General features: G+C 49.8%; 1 protein-coding gene across 2 annotated transcripts in view; it reads left to right on the plus strand.

The window, feature by feature from the left end:
* Tmem63c (transmembrane protein 63C) overlaps positions 1-17,552 on the plus strand; it is a 66,760-nt gene extending 49,208 nt beyond the window's left edge. The window contains exons 15-25 of one of the 2 annotated variants that reach the window (XM_021202339.2): positions 908-1,030; positions 1,438-1,591; positions 2,239-2,345; positions 3,000-3,086; positions 3,667-3,732; positions 7,533-7,695; positions 7,934-8,039; positions 8,397-8,564; positions 10,358-10,467; positions 12,164-12,235; positions 14,979-17,552. In XM_021202339.2, the coding sequence (XP_021057998.1) occupies positions 908-1,030; positions 1,438-1,591; positions 2,239-2,345; positions 3,000-3,086; positions 3,667-3,732; positions 7,533-7,695; positions 7,934-8,039; positions 8,397-8,564; positions 10,358-10,467; positions 12,164-12,235; positions 14,979-15,173 (1,351 nt within the window). In that variant the 3' untranslated portion in view covers positions 15,174-17,552. The remainder of the gene's footprint in view (positions 1-907; positions 1,031-1,437; positions 1,592-2,238; positions 2,346-2,999; positions 3,087-3,666; positions 3,733-7,532; positions 7,696-7,933; positions 8,040-8,396; positions 8,565-10,357; positions 10,468-12,163; positions 12,236-14,978) is intronic. The other variant, XM_029541236.1, reaches the window with a different exon arrangement.
* Positions 17,553-20,307: the final 2,755 nt, after the last annotated feature.

Below are 20,307 nucleotides of genomic sequence, written 5' to 3' on the forward strand. Positions count from 1 at the left end.
GGGCTTTTGGAACCTTTTTCAGTTCTCCAAATTATCAGCCTGACTTTTTACTCCTTACTCCTCTGTAAAATGGCTTTCCCTTCCCTCTCCTCCCCTCTCCTCCCCTCCCCTCTCATCTCTTCATTTTAATGCCAAGTTTCTCTGTGTAGTTCTGGCTGTCCTGGAACTTCCTCTGTTGACCTGTCTGGCCTGAACTCAAGGATTTGCCTGTCTCTGCCTCCCAACTGCTGAGATAAAAAGCAAGACCACCCCCAACCTTCAGATTTCTTGAGTGTCCAGTGGGTTGTCAAGGGAAATATGTTGTTGTTGTTGTTGTTATCAGTGTACATTGTATAAAGCAATACCCTTACACAAGGCAAGACTGTTTATTTCTTAAAACATCGACAAGTTGGCAAAGATATGAGCCTTCATTTCAGCAGCATGTGTTATTAGGAGGTCATAGGCTGGGTTCTCGCACCAGCATGTACCCCTGTCCAGTTGCATCTCAAGACTATTTCTAGATTGCATTCAATGTAGGAATCTCATCACCAGCAAGCACAGATCCAGGTTGACAGGAAGGACTCCAGGACCTGTAGTTATGATGCTAACATGAGTTAACCCTAATCCCTCTCTAACCCCAGAGGATGAGCTCATTTGTGCACGTTACTGTCAGGACCCTGTGGCCTGCTCCTCTTCCTGGATAGTGTAGACACTTCCAATACCCCCTTCCCCTCCAGATACTGTACTTTAGGATTTATCCACTTCGGAGGTCCTGAGGGACTTAACAAAGGCTTTGAGAATCCTCAAGAAGAGGAATGTCCCCAAAGGCGGGACTGTTGTGGTGGTCCTGGGATCCTGGGATCTAATTCTCTGAAACTTTCCTCCTATATCTCCTGACCTATATCTTCTCTCTGACCCATCTCCACAGCATCTATGATGATTACAAGTACATCCATTGTGGCAGACACCCCAAGCAGTCTTCCGTCACGACCATCGTCAAAAACTACCACTGGAGGGTTGCTCATGCCCCTCACCCCAAAGACATCATCTGGTAAGCTTTCTATGTGTCCACATCTCTGTCACTGAGATTGAAGAAGGCCACAGGGGACAGAGCCTCCCCTCTCTACTTTATTGCCCAACAGAGTGTCCATGAGGACTAGACTCAGAACTTCTCAGAGCTCCTGCTGGGCTCTGCCTTGTACTTCATCATAGTACCTGCCCACCCCTTGTCTACCTTCCCCATATGCATGGAAGGGACCAACTGTGGGAAAGTTTTCACTGTAGTGTCTCTCTAGCCTCTGAGACATAGCCTGAGCTTTTACAGATGGTGGCAAGGAAGAAGCCCAGTGAGCACTGTGCATAGGCCCAAACCCACAGCTGGCATGCAAGAAAAAGTATTGGCGTCTCTATGGACCAAGGCTTGGCCTAAGTGTGCCCCTCTTCTCCCTCCCTTTTCAGGAAGCACCTGTCCATCCGCCGCTTCAGCTGGTGGACTCGCTTTATCGCCATCAATACCTTCCTGTTCTTCCTCTTCTTCTTTCTCACCACGCCTGCCATCATCATCAACACCATCGACATATACAATGTCACCCGCCCCATTGAGAAATTGCAGGTGCCTCTTCTGCTCAGGCTGGACCCGGGGGGGGGGGCGGCGGCGCCCTGGGAAAGGACTCCTGGATCTAGAACTTTTACAGCAACAGCATGGGGGTGGAGACTGAGTGGTGTCATAGGTGACATCGTGTATCCTGGGGTCTAAATAGGATGATTGTGGGGCACGCCCATCTCAGGGACAGGCTAGAGAGGAAAGAGTGTGTGTAAGCAGGTTCTTCGGAGAGACTGAGGATGGGTGGTTCAGCCAGTGTGGGCTTGGAAGGTACTTTTAGATCCTTTCACCCCAAGGGGGTTTGAAGGACACAGCAGGCATGAACTGCTCTGTTCTCATCAGGCTTCTCTGGTTCTTGGTAAGTGTAGAAGGTACGGAAGAGTAGGGTGAGCCCTAACACAGACATGGGAAGAAAGAAGGACCCTATGCCTCCTGAGCATAGATGCCCCTCATGGACTTAATCCACAGAGCCTCTGCCTCCTCCAGCTAGGTGAACATCTGGCCAGGAAGGCACCAAAGAAAGGTCAGACCTACTCTGTAACCTCAGGGAAAGCAAGTTAGTTCTTGCGTGGGCTGGGAGATGCGGGGCAGCCTGCATGGGGAAGGGGTTTCTGTGCTGATGACTCCTGCCTTTCCTACCCTCCTTCCCCTTCCAGAGCCCAGTGGTGACTCAGTTCTTCCCCTCTGTACTGCTCTGGGCCTTCACTGTGACAATGCCTCTGCTGGTCTACTTATCTGCCTTCCTAGAGGCCCACTGGACGAGGTGAGCTGGGGATGTCAGCGGCTCCTCTCCTCCCCTGTGTGTCTCTCTCCCTACACTCTTCTCCTTTCCTTTCTGCCTGGCACTTGGGCCTTCTATCTAGCCTAAGGGTTAAAATAATAGAAATCTTTACTATATAGTTAATAATAGAAATCTTTACTTGTCCTATAGTCAAGGATAAGGCTCATGTTGATTGTTGAAATTCTCCAGATTTGAGTATCATTGGTAATGGGTTTTGGATACAGAGATGTCAAATATACGGCATGCTTTGTATTTCCTTTCTGTGCTCAGGACAGACATTACTAGTTGATCACACTGTTCATTCCTGCTGTTCTTAGGTACAGCACAGCTCACAGTGCTCTGTGAAAAGGGCATTGGACAATACTCTATAGTTCCCTGTCCATCCAGCTTGCTTGCTTCTCTCTTTGCTTGGTTTTTTTTTTTCTGATTTGTTTTGAGATAAGATCTTTACATAGATGGTCCTGGGTATCCTGGAACTCCCTATGTAGACCAGGCAGACCTTACACTCACACAGATCCACCCACCTCTGCCTCCCCAGTGCTAGGATTAAAAACATGTGCTACAGCACCCACCTCAGATCTTTGATTGTTATTCGGTCTCACACCACGATAAGTGTTTCTCTTCATTTCCTTGTAGATCAAGTCAGAACCTGATCATAGTACACAAATGCTACATCTTCCTGGTGTTTATGGTGGTCATTCTGCCCTCCATGGGGCTGACCAGGTACCTCACTCTCAGTTATCTCTCCTGTGTCAGCCAGGCTCAGCCTAGAAACCTTCTTTCAGATACCATAGGCCTCCCATGGTTACTGAAAGTCTCCTCAAATGACAGTCCCGTGCCTGTCACAAGCATAGCTTGAGCCAGGTATCATGCAAACTATGAAGTGAACTTTGCCCCGGTTTGGAAGACAAGACGTCCTTGCCAGTGGCCTGGCAGCCCAAGGGGGAAGAATGCAGCCAACATAAATGGGAAGTTGAGAGGAGAGAAGGAAGGGAGGAGGGAGGGAGAGAGAGAGAGAGAGAGAGAGAGAGAGAGAGAGAGAGAGAGAGAGAGGAGAGAGAACTTGTAGAGATAGTTGGCAAAGATCTGTTGCAAAAAGTGGTTTTGTAAGGCCAAGAATGAGGGACACAGATGGCCTGGCATTAAGATCAAGGGGACAAGGTGACTGGCCAGCTAGCACCAAGCCAGGGACTCAGGATTGTTGAGGGAGAATGGAAAGTAGGAAGTTGGACAGAGGAATTGAGCTCTACACTATAGCACATGGACATTGTAACCGAAGGTCTGGTTTTGTTCTTCATTCCAGTCTGCATGTGTTTTTACGGTGGCTCTTTGATATCTACTATCTTGAACATGCGACCATCAGGTTCCAGTGAGTATTCTTGGGTCACAGGGTTTTCTGTGTGTCTGCATAGATGTGTACCCTTCTAGTCCAACCCTGCATCAGTGTCACCCAGGAGCCGGTACATGCAGGTGAAGGAATTAACCTATGTCATGGTCCCCTTTGACAATCTAGTAAAGACCAGGAACCTCTTGTTGAAATCACTGTAGTTTCACAAGAAGTTACCACAAAAGTGTACAGGATATAAGGGATCCCTACCTGTCTTCAGATAGTTTTCCTCACTGGTAATATTTTGCATGAATCTAGTGTAATATAAGACCCAGGAAACTTGTGTTGGTATAATACACGAAGCTGATCAAGTTGCCTCCAGTTTCCACCCACTAAGTGGTGTATATAAGTGTGTAACATACATGGATTGCATTGTTATCAGCGGCGAGAGAGATGGCTCAGTGGTCATATACTCAGAGTGTATATAGTATTTTCCCAAGGATCAGAGTACTCATGGGCACACACACACACACACACACACACACACACACACACATCATTTCAAAGTAAAATAAAGACAGTTATCAAAATGCTTTACAGTTTTTTTGTCAGTCTTCGTTAACCCATCAATAAGATAATACGTTTTAAATAGAAGCAGTATAATGTTACATTTTTTGTTTACTTCGCAGACATCAGTGGGAAGGCTGACTAACTACTGGAATAAGAACATTAAAATTGGGGGTGACAGGATCTATGACAACGTGTGCATCATGTTGAAAATCTGTTTTGTTGTGGTTTTGGGTTTGGGTTTGGTTTTCATGGTTATAGGATTTGAAAACTCCCGTTTTCAAAGACACATTGCAAATGTCTTCTTCATCTTTCCACAGCTTGCTCTTTGAGGCAAGGACCAGGATCTTCCAAGTTTTCTATAGTTAAACTGACATTTTAGTCATAGAAAGCTGTCTTTCCTAATGTGAACGGGTCCATCTTTGGCTAGGCACATGTCTTCAATACAGTTTATTTAATAAGAATAAAAAAAAAGCTTGTGAGTCAACTTCAGTACCATGAAGAATGAACATGAAGAGTGCTGCTTTTAGACACAGATCCTACTCAAGAGTCTCCTGCCTCGGAGTACTATAGGAACTACACCTCCATCTTGTGCTCGCTAGGGAAACCTTCTCCCACTGAGCCAGTTCTACCTCTTAAGATAGTGTTTGAAGAAATTCTGAAACGTGCCCAGAGGCTCACAGTCCTCTCTACAAGAACAATAGCACAGTTGTATAGATGGGGATGCAGAGAAATGCCAGACATACTTAAGTCTCCCTTTAAAAAAATTGTGTGTATGTGTGTGCGTGTGTGTGTGTGTGTGTGTGTGTGTGTGTGTGAAGGGGTGTGAAGACCTGTGTTTTTTTGGTTTTTTTGTTTGTTTGGTTTTGTTTTTTTTGTTTTTTTTTTGTTTTTTGTTTTTGTTTTTTTTTTTTGCTGATGTTCTCCAAGGAAAGAAATGGCAAATTTCAATTAGAGATTAGTGAAACTAAAGATGTCATGTGGGGACTGAAGAGAGCTCAGCTGTCAAGGTTCTTGCAGAGGACCCAGGTTTGGTTCCTAGCAACTATTCTAGGTGGCTCACCACCTCCTGTCACTCCAGCTCAGGGAGAATCAGATGCCCCTGGCCTCTGTGGGCACCTGCACTCATGGGCACATCTCCACACACAAACACATGTACCTTATGTGTATTTAAAGTAATAAAAACAAATCCCTAAATTTTTTTTAAAAACATCATATTTTCTCTTCTAAGACCATATGTCTTCAGAATTCCACATCTATCTGGATGCTAGACATCTAATTGGTCCACTCTAGACCATATTTTATGTAGTCCATCCATATGTCTGCTCACAAAGGCTGCTTGTTAAATTGGGTTCTTGGTATCTATGCATTTATATTCATGTGTCTGCCTGAGAACTGCACCTCTAGGTGTCCCTGCAAAGTGCCTACTACCTCACTGGGGCATGCAGTCTATAAACTATCATCTTATATGTGAACCATCATTGATAAAAATGCCATTATGCAGAATGGCTGTCTATGAATCTTTTCCATTTATTCATTTATTCATTTATTCATTTATTCATTCATTCATTCACTCATTCACTTCACATCCAGATTGCAGGCCCCACCCCCACCCCAGTCTCTCCCCCTATAGCACCTCTCTCTACCCCTCTTCCCCTTCACCTATGAGAAGGGGGAGGTGTCCCTTGACATCTCAACCCATCCTCGTACCTCAAGTCACTGCAGGGCTAGGCACATCCTCTCCTACTAAGGCCAGACAAGACAGCCTATTAGGGGAACAGGTTCCACAGGCAGGCAACAGTCAGGTTAAGTCCCCACTCTAGTTGTTGGGAGATCTGCATGAAGACCAAGCTGCACATCTGTTACATACAGTAGTGGGGCCTAAGTCCAGCCATTGTATTCTCTTTGGTTGGTGGTTCAGTCTCTGAGAGCCCCAAGGGTTCAGGTTAGTTGACTCTGTTTGTCTTTCCATCTCCTCTGGGCTCCTCCATCCTTCCCCCAACTCTTCCACAAGACTTCCCGAGCTCCGTGTAATGTTTGGCTGTGGTCTCTGCATCCATTTTGGTGAGCTGTTGGGTGGAGCCTCTCAGCCTCTCCTGTCTGTGTGTGAGTCCAGGTGACAGATACAAGCATAGCCTGGGACACCAAGGTAGTTGACGCCTCTTACACATGGCAAGCCAGCTCAGGACATTCCCACTCCCAACCCCCAAATTGTCAGGGCTTGCTACTGCAATCATGTATGTCCATGTCACACATGGCACCTGTGTATCCAGACCAGTAGTGACAAATATAGCTGTCAACAGTCTCTTCACACGTTGTACATTTTGACAAGGCTTTGACCAACAAAGGGGCATCAAAGTGCATGTGACTTTTTCCTAAGTCTCACAGTGCAGGCACAGTAGGAGTTGTCTCCTCTATCCACACATAGACCTCCATGGAAATGAGGCTGACTGGCACGCTCATCAAAGTTGAGTTCACAGTGGTCGCCAAGGACTCCAGGTGCACAGTCATAGAAGTGAACCCCAAGAGCATCCTGACAAGAGGCACTGTGTAGACATGGCTGGGAACCCTATTTATCAATTTCCAGCTCACAGTTCCCACCAGAACACGCTTGAGGACAGACAACACGTGTATCTTATCTCCTTGAGGCATACTGCCTCCTTCCCACAGGGATCAGAAACACTCTCCTCCACTTCCAAATCACCATGCCCGCCTTGGTATCCAGGCACTCGGAAGCAGGAGTAGCCACTGATTCCATCCCGTCACATAGCCCCACTGTGGCAAGGGCTGGAAGCACACTCATTGTGATCTGTCTCACAGAACCTTCCAGCATACCCAGCAGGGCAGATCCTGGTGGGGTGCTCGGGGTCTTTATGGCAGGTTCCTTCATGTTGGCAGGCGTTCCCTCCGCAGGAATTAGTGGCAGTGTCATAGGTCAGCCCACTGTACCCAGGAGGACCTTGGCACAGGAAACCCCTTGCTCCTGAGGTAGTTACCCTCGCAGCAGTTCCTTGGCGGAGATGGAGAATCGTGGATCTCTTAGATCTTCATGGTCTTTGTCCAGAGTATGGCTATGTCTAAGCAACTTTTGTCCTGTGAAAGCCCTTAGTGCATAGAACGATTTTGGCAAGACTTTAAGAGATAGCTAGTTGGTGTTGTCTGTTTATGGATCTTTATTCTCTCCGTCCTTCACTCTCTCTACCGTTTGTCTTTTTCTCCCCCAACATCTCTTCCCTCTGTCCGCCCACCACCTCCCACCTTCCTCCACTGCCCAGGTGTGTGTTCCTTCCAGACAACGGCGCATTCTTCATCAACTACGTGATCACAGCGGCTCTGCTCGGGACAGGCATGGAGCTGATGCGCCTGGGGTCACTCTGCACGTATTGTACCCGCCTCTTCTTATCCAAGTCAGAACCAGAAAGAGTTCACATCAGAAAGGTGAGGGCCAGCCCTTCTCCAAGCATAGCCTTCTGGGAGGGGAAGGAAAGGGTCATGGTGGGTCTAGGACCCACGACGGAGGCCTGTGACCATAGGTGGCTGTTTCTTGGACTCCAAGGTGGGAAGAAAGGTTGCCTCTAGGACTGAGCTGCCAGCCAGCTCTCTAGAGAAATCCCAGAAGCATTCAAGACAAGGGGAATCTGGGCAAGCGGAGGGTGACCCCTGCCTTCTGCCTTAGAACCAAGCCACGGATTTCCAGTTTGGACGAGAGTATGCATGGATGTTGAACGTCTTCAGTGTGGTGATGGCATATAGCATCACTTGCCCTATCATTGTCCCGTTTGGTAAGTCATCTACAAGGTACGCCCACCCCCACCCCCACCCCCACCCAGAGAGAGATACACATTCTGAAATAGAAGGGGGAAACACCCTCCATAGCATCAGGCTACCTCCCAGAGCATGAGGAACCAGCCATGGAACTGCTTGGATGGATGGCTGCTGACAGGGAGTGTGCATTGTATGAATGAATGACATTGCCTAGTTGGCAGAATCAGTTCTAGAGGTGACAGAAACCATCTCCATAGGTCTCCCACAGCCCATCCTGGGTCCTTGTTGCCCTGACAGCGCTGGTAACCTGAGGGCAGCACAGATCTGCCAGGTTAGAGCAGCCAGTGAGTGTATCTCTGTCTTCTGGTCCCCAGGGCTGCTGTATCTGTGCATGAAGCACATCACAGACCGCTATAACATGTACTACTCCTACGCGCCCACCAAACTCAACGCGCAGATCCACATGGCCGCTGTCTACCAGGCCATTTTTGCCCCACTCTTGGGGCTCTTCTGGATGCTCTTCTTCTCCGTCCTGCGAGTAGGTGGGTGCCCAGCCTGGCCGTTTGGCCCCGCCTCTGCCTGACCTCCATCCTGCGAGTCCCCTGAGACCACCTCTGATAGAAGAGGAGAGCTTAGCCATTGCTCAAGGGATTTGGCCAAGTCTGGTGACTGCCCTGGTCCCTGGTGCATGCATTAGCCTTGGCAGAACTTTGAGCCAAAGGCGAAGTCCAAATGATGTGGATTTGGCTTCGAGTATAAAATGTCACATTCCTTCATTCTAAATGTAGATGGGCAGAAAATAGAAGAGCAGCTCTTGGGACTGGATTCCCATGACATTTCCTCCGGGAGCCCGTATGAGAGCCTGCTTCCGCGGGTTTGCCAGAACCCAGAAAAGGGAACCAGATTCTGCAATGGTGGCTACCCTTCCCTCACACTTTGGTTCAACATAGATGCTTCTGCTGTCTTGGGGAGCCCGGAGGCACCTTCCCAGCCTGAGTGCTCCTCAGCTGTCTCCCATCTGGGTCACTCATGTCACTAGGGTGTTCCCAGCCCCACTGCCCTCTCTCCTGTGGTAACTTACGGTATCCCCTGTGATGTGTTTTCCTTGCTCTCTGGCAGAGTGACACCTTCCATTATATTCACAGCATATTCATTTGTTAATATCATCTCCTACCACCTGGAAGGTATTTTTTTCCCTTGAATGCCTTTTTCTAAATATTAAAAAAAATTTTTTTTACAGAGACCAAAAGCTGTTACCCATAATTCATTCCATCTAGAGCTGTTTTTTTGGTTTGTTTTTTATATATATATATATATTTTTAATGTTTGTTTTTAGTTTTGTCTTTTATCTTGTTCCCGACTCTAGCTAGGCATTTGCTCAGAGGAGGGAGCAAAGTGGGGGCCTGTGTTAGTTTATTGCTGTTTATAAAATCGTGACCATCCACATTGTAACCTGCAGTCTTGTATCCTGGGTTTTCTTCTGTGCATTATGCTCTGACTGGCTTCACGTATCAAGAGTCTGTTTGAATGCATGCCTTTCACGGCCACATTGAGGGCTACAGCTTTTGTTAGTCCTCGGTGGCTGGATGTTGTTGGGGCTGTTTAGTGGTTTGTGCTATTGCGCAGGCGTACACCGGTAAGCAGTAAGCGTCATTTGGCAGTCACCTGAGACGGGAGAGTTAATTTTCCATACCGACCTTGTTAAAAAGCTGTTACCAGCTTTTATGGAGATCAGCTCACGAGTGAAATATGTAAATGACTTTTGAATGCTGGGTTGCCTTTTAGTGTGGTTAGCAGAAGGCCAGCAGGAGAAAAGGAGGCTCAGAGTCTGGGGGCAGAACTAGTGACTTGAAGATACCTTTGAGAAACCATGGAAACAGGTAGTTGACAGATCAAGAGAGACTTGTTTACTGGATGTTGGCGTGGGGTAATTTAGATCCACCCAAATTCTGTTTTCCATAGAACACACACTAAGCCACATTCTAAACTGGCCAAAAAGAAACGAGGGTTGACCTTGTGTCAGGCTCCTTCCTCGTTGTTGGGGGGAGCGCAGGGGTTTCTCTGCCCTAGCTCAGTGGTCCCATGGAGGTTCTGAAGCTTGACTGCAGGGGTTTCTCTGCCCTAGCTCAGTGGTCCCATGGAGGTTCTGAAGCGGGTGGTCCTGGCATCTGCAAAGCAGCTCTGTTGCCCCGCCTCCACCCCATTGCCCCGCCTTTACCCCATTGCCCCGCCTTTACCCCCATTGCCCCGCCTCCACCCCATTGCCCCGCCTTTACCCCCGTTGCCCCGCCTCCACCCCAGCTGCATGCCCATGGTCTTCTCTTATCCCTGGCAGGTTCCTTCCACAGCATCACCTTATTCTCCATGTCTTCCCTCATCATCTCCGTGGTCATTGCCTTTTCTGGTGTTTTTCTGGGGAAGCTCCGGATTGCCCAACGGTATGAGGTAAGTCGTCAGTTTGTCCTTCACACCACTGATACTTCTGGTTCTAAGAACATAACTTTGAGATGTCCTGGTAGAGGCACCTAGAATACCACAGGACAAGGGGGTGGTGGTGGTGGTCCTTTTCCTTAGCCCAAGGTTTGTGGGCGCAGTGGGGTCATATGCCATCCAAAGATGCTGCTTCCTGCCACCCTCCAACACTTCAAACAACAGACTGATGTTGGCCAATCTCTCCCACCACATGAGTCAGGTCCAGTCACTGTAAGCACCATTGCAAGGTCGCAGAGAGTGGGGAGGAGGGAGAAACAGAGCCGGGGAGGGGATGGTGGTGAATGGAGCCCGAGCTATGGGGCACTGAAGGCTGTCTGTTTAGAGATACCCTTAGTGAGTCCTCTGGCTTTTTGGCAGGGGTACCCAGTGTAATCATCAAGCTCTGGAGATAGGGGTCATCCCACACCAAGTCAGAGCCCTGCCAGCAATGCTGAGTGTCTGTGTCAGCATTTCTCAGAGTAAACATCCATGCTGGGACACTGGAATGATTTCCAATGGATAAAACATAATTTTTGCACTTCATGATTACATACTTATCTCCCCCAATTGACTTTTTATAGTAACTACTTGTTTATAGCAGTAAAGGGTTTCCTTTCTGAATGATGTATGTAAAATGTATATAAAGAAATAAAAACAATATGAGGCACAACACCCTGCAGAGGAAGCCTTCTTGGAAGCATTTCTTCTTGCTCCCTCTGTCTGTATCTGGGACCTGGTTGGAGCACAAGCACCCATTACTATTGCTGGTTGGAGTACCAGGCTAGAGGAGGGCCACAACGAATTTTTCTCTCACACACATGTAGAACTTAGGTAAGAGGTCCCTATACAAAGACAGCAACCAGATCAGACCCATCTTTAAAACCCATTCCTATTATAATTGTTTCCTCCTTTATGGCTTTGGGAACAGAACATTCCAGAAAGGATTCTTGATATCCCAACTCTTTTTTTTTTTTTTTTTTAATCTGAGCTTTCTGCCCCGCCTGCTGGTCTGAATGTCTAGAAAGAAAAAGAGTTAACCAGGTGGTGGTGGCGCACACCTTTTTTCTCATGCTTGGGAGGCAGAGGCAGGCAGATCTCTTCGATTTTGAGGCCAGCCTGGTCTACAGAGCAAGTTCCTCGAGAGCCAGAACCACACAGAGAAACCATGTCTCCAAAAACCAAAAGAAAAAGAAAAAGAAAAAAAAGAAAAAGAAAAGGGGGAGAGGGAGGGAGGGAGGGAGGGAGAGGGAGAGAGAGAGAGAGAGAGAGAGAGAGAGAGAGAGAGAGAGAGAGAGAGAGAGAAAGGANAGAGAGAGAGAGAGAGAGAGAGAGAGAGAGAGAGAGAGAGAAAGGAAGAAAGGGAAGGAAGGAAGAAGGAAGGACAGATGGATGAACAGACAGGAAGAAAGAAAGAAAGAAAGAAAGAAAGAAAGAAAGAAAGAAAGAAAGAAAGAAAGAAAGAAAGAAAGAAAGAAAAGAAAGAAAGAAAGAAGAAAGAGAAAGAAAGAAAGAGAAAAAGGAAAGAAGGAAAGAAAGAAGGAAAGAGAAAGGGAAAAAGTTGAGGGGCCATGGTGGCAAGCCAGAGGCCCTGGTATGATATGGACAGAGGGTGGGAGGGGGCAAAGGGTAGCTGCCATCCTGAGACGGACCACTCTTCCTCTCTCCACAGCAGCCTGAGGAAGAAACAGAGACTGTGTTTGATGTGGAACCAAGCAGCACCACCTCCACTCCCACCTCCCTTGTGAGTTTCTGCCTCCACCCTGGGGACAAGTTAGGAGGGTGGCACCTTGCAGGGCTGGTACGCTCATGATGTGGGAGGGGCGGGCACCAGTGTTTAGCTTGCCCTGGGTACTGGGGAGGAGCTGGGACCCCTGGGCTCCCTGTTCTGATACAGCAGGACTTGGTTCAGGTCCAAATGCTTCCGTGGCCCTGGCTGAAGAGTGGGGTGAAAACAACAGTCAATAGAAGTCACCCAGAGAGGAGAGAGCCAGATCTCAGACTCATCAATCAGTGAGAGCCAGATCTCAGACTCATCAATCGTGTAGACGCAGGGCCATGCTGGGGCTCGGCCTAGGGACCCAAAGCTGCCTCTTGGGCACAGGTGTTGGCCAGAGCGGTGCAGACAGAACTGCAGGGAGCTATTGATGGACCCAGTGAATGGTAAGGCAGGGGCAGCACCCAGTTTATGAGTCAGCCAGCCTGCCCAGAGCCGAGGCTGGACCCCAGAGTCTGTGACCAGTGGACTCGGTAGAGGCTCCCATACCCTTTGGCTTGCCTGGATTGCAGGAACCCTTGCCCTCATCCTTACCACATGTGTCCATGCAATCACCTACACCTATTTGAAGCTGGGCACAGGGTCCTTCATACCCCAGTGCTAGGCACCTCCAACAAGCACTGAAGAAGAGTGCCAGTGGACCTGGGCACTTGGGGAAGCTTCCCCGAGAAGGGACCATGTCTTGCGACCAGAGGAATGGGAGGCAAGGTTGCCAGGTGAAACGGGTTGCGCGAAGAGCATTGGAGCAAGGAGAGCCTGGGCAAAGGTCAGAAACGATCAGGAGCCTGTAGGGAAAGAAGAGAGTGTTCAACGTGGATATTCAGGGTATGCCCACACAGCCAGAGGCTCACCTGGCCATGTACACAGACAATAGTTGTGTCCGAACCCTGGTTGGGCTTCACTTGAAAGGATTAACCAAACCCAAAGCCAAACCCTTACAGCCAATGACAAACTGTCTTTGAGAAGAACCAATCAGGGAAGACTTTCTCTGGCCAATAGGATCGCTCTCGCTGTTGGGGGGCGGGGAATCAAAGAACTGGAAGGTTTGCTTTTTTTCCCCCTCTCTGCATGAATAAACTCCCATCGTTAGGGATTTTTTTTTTTATCCCCCAAACTTAATTATTACCATTTTTCTGTGTGGCTGCTGTGTGGGAGATTGATTGAGCACACGTCCTTATGCATATTATGTAAGCACCCTAGGAACCTACACTCCTGAGCTAGGGTGTGGTCAGAATTTGAGCCAGGTCCATTTGACTATAAAATTTGTGCTTAAAGAAAAAGAGAGAGAATGATAGAACTTATTATTTATGCATGTATTTATTTTTTGAGACAGGGTTTCCATGTGGGCAGCCTGGTCCCCATCTTCAGTTTCCAGAGCAGCAGGGACTACACAGGCACGTGCTACCGTGCCAGGCTTAGACTCTTAAAAATCCTTGATGCTTACGACAGTGGTATAGGGACATGGTAGGTAACCATGGAGATGAGAGACCAGAGGAGCAAGACTAATGAAATCAAGTGTTCAGTCTCCATCTCCCAGGGATGCTCACTGGGACGTGGTGTACATTTTTCAAGATACCTATGGATGCGTGTATCTCTTCCAAATAGCTTGTGCTTATATATACATATGGAATTCTATACGTAGATATGGATTTTTTTGTTAAAATGAAATTCCACTGTACATACAATTTTACAACCTGTGCAATGGACAGTGTGCTGCCACGTGTATGAATTTTGCTCTTTTTGCCTCCCTGTATTCAAATAGCCCTCGTTACTCATCTTTTATAACTGGCCTAGATCCAGAACCTGTTGAGTATCTATGCTAGATTAGGACTTGGAAAGACCCAGCCAGCCCTGCAGAATGTCCCCACCTTTCCCTCCCTTCCCCATTCCCTGAAAGCAGGATGCTTGAGAGACTCCAAGTTCAATGCTGGGGCTACAATGTACCCTGAAGTCCAGTGCCTTGGAGATCTCCAGTCACCTTGGAGATCTGTAATATCCCATTCGTTCCTGTGGGTGGCGCTGGTGAGACCACTGGGTATGCCACCTGGTTTTTTCCACTGTTCAGAGACCATTTCCTTTTTTATAGCCAAAACGTCTAAGGTGTGTGCTTTGGCACTATGCACGTGTCTAGGTGACTATCCCCTCACCACCTGAAGCTGTCTGTTTATACTGGAGTATGGAAAAGTTTTCAGTCTATCTTGTAATTACCGACTTTTAAAGTAGAGAGGAGATTAAAAGCCATTGCAAGAGGCAACAGGATGCCCCTTCCCCTGGTACTCCCTGTGCCTCTCTAATCTGATGCCTTCTCTGGCATTCCTGAAACCAACCTTCGGTGTGTCAGGAGCCAGCTAGCACACTCAGTTCTGAACCTCTGACGTGTAGCTGCAACAAAACATTCTAGCTGGTCAATGGAGGCCCCTCGAGTTCAGGGCACACCTAGGCTATTTTCTCCTGGGAACGGATAATGTGTAAATGAGGAGTCAGGAAGCCTGCCTGCCACTAAACTAACCCTGGCAACTCCAAGGTAGCAAACAGGCTTCATCTCTTGGAGCTCACTCAGTGATAAAGAACAAGGCAGAGGAAGGACAAGCCTGCTGGGGGCGGGGCAGGTAGAGGTGACCAGGTAGGACATGAGGAGAGAGAGTGTACCCTACCCTTGATTCTGCTATGACAGTGCCTCAGCTCACCTTCCCTTCTCTGTCCTGAGCAGCTGTACGTGGCCACCGTGCTACAGGAGCCAGAGCTGAACCTGACCCCCGCCTCCTCCCCAGCCCGGCACACCTATGGCACCATCAACAGCCAGCCAGAAGAGGGAGAAGAGGAGAGCGGTCTGAGGGGCTTTGCAAGGGAGCTGGACTCAGCCCAGTTCCAGGAAGGGCTGGAACTGGAGGGCCAGAGCCACTGATGAGGACTCCAGTCCGGGGGGCAAGGGGAGAGAGCCTGGCAGGGGGAGGCAGGAAGGAGCTCCCTCCCACAGACTTTGGGCAGCTTCTGATGGAGACATCTGCCACCCTTGTGGCCCTGTGAAGAGCCGAGTCCGCTGACCAGCCAGAAAGGGCACGATGGGGTGGAGGAGGTTTACACCATGTTTCTGGGAGCGGTATCTAAAGCCCAGGACACAAGAGACTGTCTGCTGTGTGTCTCACTGGGATCAAGCCGATGCGAGTGTGCGTACCGGAAGAGGCAGGATGAAGCCCACTGACGGCTTCCTGGGGGATTCACCATCCCTACTCCAGCTGCCCATCAAGGATTGCTCCAGACCCCTATCCTCCACTGCAGTCTGAGCAGGAAAAAGGTATGTGCACTGGGCCTTGTGAACCAGGCATCGGTGGCGGTCTCGTCAGGTTTCCCTACAGAGCATCTAGAAACTCTGTACCTCACCCTCTGCTCAAGGGGTGGCTGGGACAAGCCTGGGAAGTGACTGAGGCCTCCTCAGCTTCTCTGCTCTGCTATCTACTTATCATGGTAGCTGGGACGGCTACTCAGGCTCATTAAAGGAGACCTACATGCATGTGGTAGAGGAAACCATGCTGAATCCTTGCTGGTTGATTTAAGGGTGTGTGTGTGTGTGTGTGTGTGTGTGTGTGTAGGGGTGGCATCGAGGAGTTCAGGAAACAAGGTCTTCTCTCCAAAATGGCCATGGAAATCAGACACACCTCTCTCAGGCCCAAGGATAAATGAAAAGACCCCCAGAGCCAAGAGGTAGCCACCAAGACACCCTCTGCCCCGTGTATGTGAGGGCTGTGCTCTAGCATGGCCAAGAGTGGTGACAGTGCAGGCTGCAAACTGAAGGCACTGGCCATCCCCTACCCTCAGAAGGACTCTTCCTCTTTCACACTGCCGTGCCTGGCCTCTAGTGTGATATTGGCTCAGGAATTACGGCTGCTTCGCACAGTGGTGGTGTCACCCCAGTCCTAACAGGGTTACTCAGGGGAGGAGTGATGGATGACCCCCCCCCCCACGGAGAAGACCCTTCTTCTGATGGGCAAGCCTCTGGCTGGAGGAGCAAGCCCCTGAAATGCTCAGCACCTCTTTCCCCTCCTGAGGTGTTTCAACTTCTGCCTCTTAAGATTATCATGGAGCCCGGGCCACCTGAACCAAGGGGTCTGTAACCCCTGAAGCTCCTCCCCAGATATCTGGGTTCTTCCTTGCTGCCCATTCACTGCAGGTGTGTCCAGGCTCCTTCAGCTCCAAGTGTCTACACCCATGGCTGCCCTGAAAACAGGTCTCTTGGCCAGTCTCTGCTCCATCTCTGTCACACCCCAGCCACGTAGGCAGTTCCAAGCTTCATCCAGGGCAGAAACAGTTGCTCAAGGAGCAGGTAGAGTCACACCCCAGGACTTGGCCCCAGACGCTAGCATAGGTGATCTTTGCTGAGAGCTTGAGGCTGCCTCTAGTCCGGGTCAAGCTTGGAATAAAGGTAGAACTATCGTCAGTCAGGCCCTTATGCACTCCAGTACCCCGAGGCCCTCACCCCGGGGATTTCATCAACGAGGGGAAGAACATCTTCCTAGCTGAGTGGTCAGGCCCAACATCTAGCTCTGCTCAAAGTGGGGAGTTACAGTCTACCCCCCACCCCACCCCCCACATACACAGAGTGTATTTGGTATGTAGTGATTTGGAATGCAACCAGAACCTAGATCGGGGCCTCTTCTCTGGGTGCTGCTTGCTGGCACCTGCCCCAGATCCCTGCAGCCCTCTCTGCTGCTGCTGGCCCTCCCTCCTACCCTGACCCACTGTAGCCCATGGAAGCTTCAGGTACAAGGGGTCCTGTAGACCGCAGGGCAGGATGGCTAGAGGGCCTTTCCCCCTCTGGATCTGGATCAGATGCAGCCTGGTTCTGATGCCAACGTTGGGCAAGTGGTAGATCCCACTCTGCTCTTCCAGGCATGTCCGACTGGCTAGACCTTGAGTTTGCAAGGTCACTAGAGGCCCTCCTCGGCACCGGCTGTCCCAGCCTACTGGTCATCACCCCACCCTGGCCCCATGCTCAGTCCATCCCTTTGATCCCTTCTGGAGGGCGATGTCTCCCAGGAGACCCGGAATGACACAGAACCTCCCAGAGTGGGGGACTCTTAACTGGGCTTAGAGCAGCCTCACCCCTGCCTGCCTGTCCCTAAGCCGCCTCTGGAAGCAAAGTGCCTATCAACAGCATTGCATCCTCGGGGGAGGGGGGCCGGAGGGGTGTGGACTAACCACGGCTACTACCACTAAAGAATGTGCCAGAATGCTGAACCTTCTTGTTATTCATGTATGACTGTGCCTTGAATAAACGAGCCCTCCTGACCTCTGCTGGCCTGTGCCTCTGCCTCAGGGCCCATGGGGGGCCTTCTCCACCTACAAGGAGCCAGAGCTGTTAAGGGATGACCCCAGTGTTGCCACACCTCACTGTTCTGCTCTTACCCTGGTCTACTGCTGACTCGGTTGGGATCCCTGTACTTCCCAGGACCTTCCTGACCCCAGCTCAAGGCGGGGAGGGGGTGGGAGGAAGGGAAGGACTGATACCTTGCCAACTGGTTGGAGAGACAGGAAGTGACTCTGCCTCCTTCCTGTGCAGCAAGTGAATGAATGCCACCCCAGAGACCACTGAAGCAGTTGAGCGCCTGGCTGAGGGCTGAGCTGGGCCAACAGATAGGTTAGAGTTCAGGTGGACACCCCCAGGTAGAATTACAGGCAGGGCTCGGGCCTATATGCCTGGGGATACAGAAGAGAGGTAATCTATAGAGATGGTGGGTTTCAGGGAGAGTTGGGGGCAGTCATGTAGGCCTGGAGAGGACAAGAAGTAGCTTAAGTAAAGCTCTTGCACTTGTGACAAGAAGAAGAGCTCCCTGCCAGGTGACATGCCTCTGGGCTAGGAGACCTGTGTGGCTGCTCTTCTCCCATGTGGCTGACACTAGGGTGTCACTTCATTCCCAGGAGGAAGACCTGAGTTCAACATGCTGTGTAGAGCAGAATCAACTGTGGTAGGACAAGGCAGGTTGGGGCGACAAGGCCTCTCCTGTGGCAGCTCCCCGTGGGAACAGACCATAACCATCTTGGGTTAGCTGTTCACTGCCACCATTCCTACAGAGCCATCTCCTTAAGCACTTGACCCACCTGTGGGTGTGGGTTCAAAGCCCACTGCAGCATGAGTCAGGACATGAGTCTAGGCCCTCTCCTGCTGTCCCCGTCCGTCCCTTGTGTTTCAGGAACAGGGGGTGTTAAGGGCAGGAGGGGAAGGGCCTGTTGACGACGCTTAGTGGGCTTGAGCTGCTGCAAGAGAGGGACCTGCATCCCACAAACTCCTGCAGTGTCAGCTGTTTCTCAGGGGTCTCTTCTTGGGGACTACAAACCTCCAGCTTGCAGACATTGGGGCATTCAGCGAGTCTGCCACCCTTTCAGGGGATATTGCTTAGATGGACACCAAAAGACCAGAAGACAGGCTGCATGGAGGGGGATGAATGGAGGGGGATGATTAGCCCAATGTGGGCAGGAATGCTTAGAAGGGTGCAAGACCAGATCATCTTACTTAGCAGGCAAAGAGGCCGGGATGGGGGATGGGGGATGGGGAGAGGGGCTTAGGTGATGGGTACATCTGACTAGGGGTGGGACTAAGAACAAGGGAAGAGGGAGGAGGCTTGGCGCCAGAAAGGCCTAGAATGTCAGTCACTGGGCTGTGTCCACAGGGCACCGTAGCACCCAGGCAAGTGCCATACTGGGCACCATCAGCCTGAGAGGAGCAGGAAGGCCCCCAAAGCCTTTAAACCCAGAACAGGTAGAAGCAGCTCGGCCACCCTACGCCTGCTGTCTGTCTGCAGGTGGCTCAGGTCTATCCTGAGTAACATCCTTGCTGGTTCGGCTGCAGGCTTCTAGGTCACTCTGTGGGAGCCCCTGGGACATGGGGGAGCAGGGATTCCAAGCTCTACCCAACCGAAACTGCTTCTGAACATCTGCCAGCGCCTTGGCCTTGACAACCTGCAGTCCAGCATCACCCAAGCCTGCGTTCCAGCTACAAGTGGGAGTCTCCTAGATGGACCCAAGGTTCTGGGGTGGTCCCCGGTCACCTCTGTGTTACAGAAACCCCAGCTGAGTGTAACAGGCACCACATACTCTTGCAGGCCTCATCAGCCCAGGCTAGAAGTGAATGAAGGATACAAAACCTGTCGTGTGGCTCTTGCTCTGCAATAAATAGGACTGTTATTTGGTGCCAGGAGCCCCATCCTGGGCCTCAGGGCCCCTTCTACTTTGTCAGCTTCAGCAACTGTTTAAGGAATCGCCTCTTCTCTCTTCTCTAAACACAGCCCAGAGTGGTTTTCATGACAGCCTGCCCATTCCTAGGCAATAGAAGGTTCCAAGTGCAATAAACAAACCTGTTACATAATGGGATGTCAGGCAGGGGTAAGTGCTTTGAAGAAAGAACAGAACAAGATGAGAAGAGAAGGGACTGACTGGAGACGGGAGGGTACTTTTGCCCTTATGGGATCCAGGGTAAGCTCCTGGGGATGGGGTGTAGGAAGAGTTGGGGGGTCTACAAGACAAGGTGCAGGGCTCAAAGAGGGGTGAGAAGGCTGGAGGGGCAGAAGCAGAGCGAGCAAGGAAGGAGAGGCCAAGGCAAGTTCTGAGAGGGCAGGGGTGCTTGTGGGATTCTGCTAGGATTTCTGACTTTCTCCTGGTGAGGTGGGAGGCTGCCAGGGATTCTGGGAAGAGTGGTCTTTTGTAACTTTTAATTTTATCAGATAAGATACACATTTTTTTTAAAAAAAATATTTGTTTATTTTATGTATATCTGCATGTTCACCTGCATGCCAGAAGAGGGCATCAGANCNCANTACAGATGGTTGTGAGCCACCATGCAGTTGCTGGGAACTGAACTCAGGACCTCTGGAAGTGCAGACAGTGCTCTTAACCACTGAGCCATCTCTCCAGCCCACATTTTTTCTTTTCTTTTCTTTTCTTTTTTTTTTTTATAATTTTTCCATGTTTTTTTCAATTTTTATTAGGTATTTACTTCATTTACATTTTAAATGCTATCCCCAAAGCCCCCTATACCCTCCCCCCCC

This window comes from Mus pahari, chromosome 7 (assembly GCF_900095145.1).
Source record: "Mus pahari chromosome 7, PAHARI_EIJ_v1.1, whole genome shotgun sequence".
In the NCBI taxonomy this organism is placed as follows: Eukaryota; Metazoa; Chordata; class Mammalia; order Rodentia; family Muridae; genus Mus; species Mus pahari.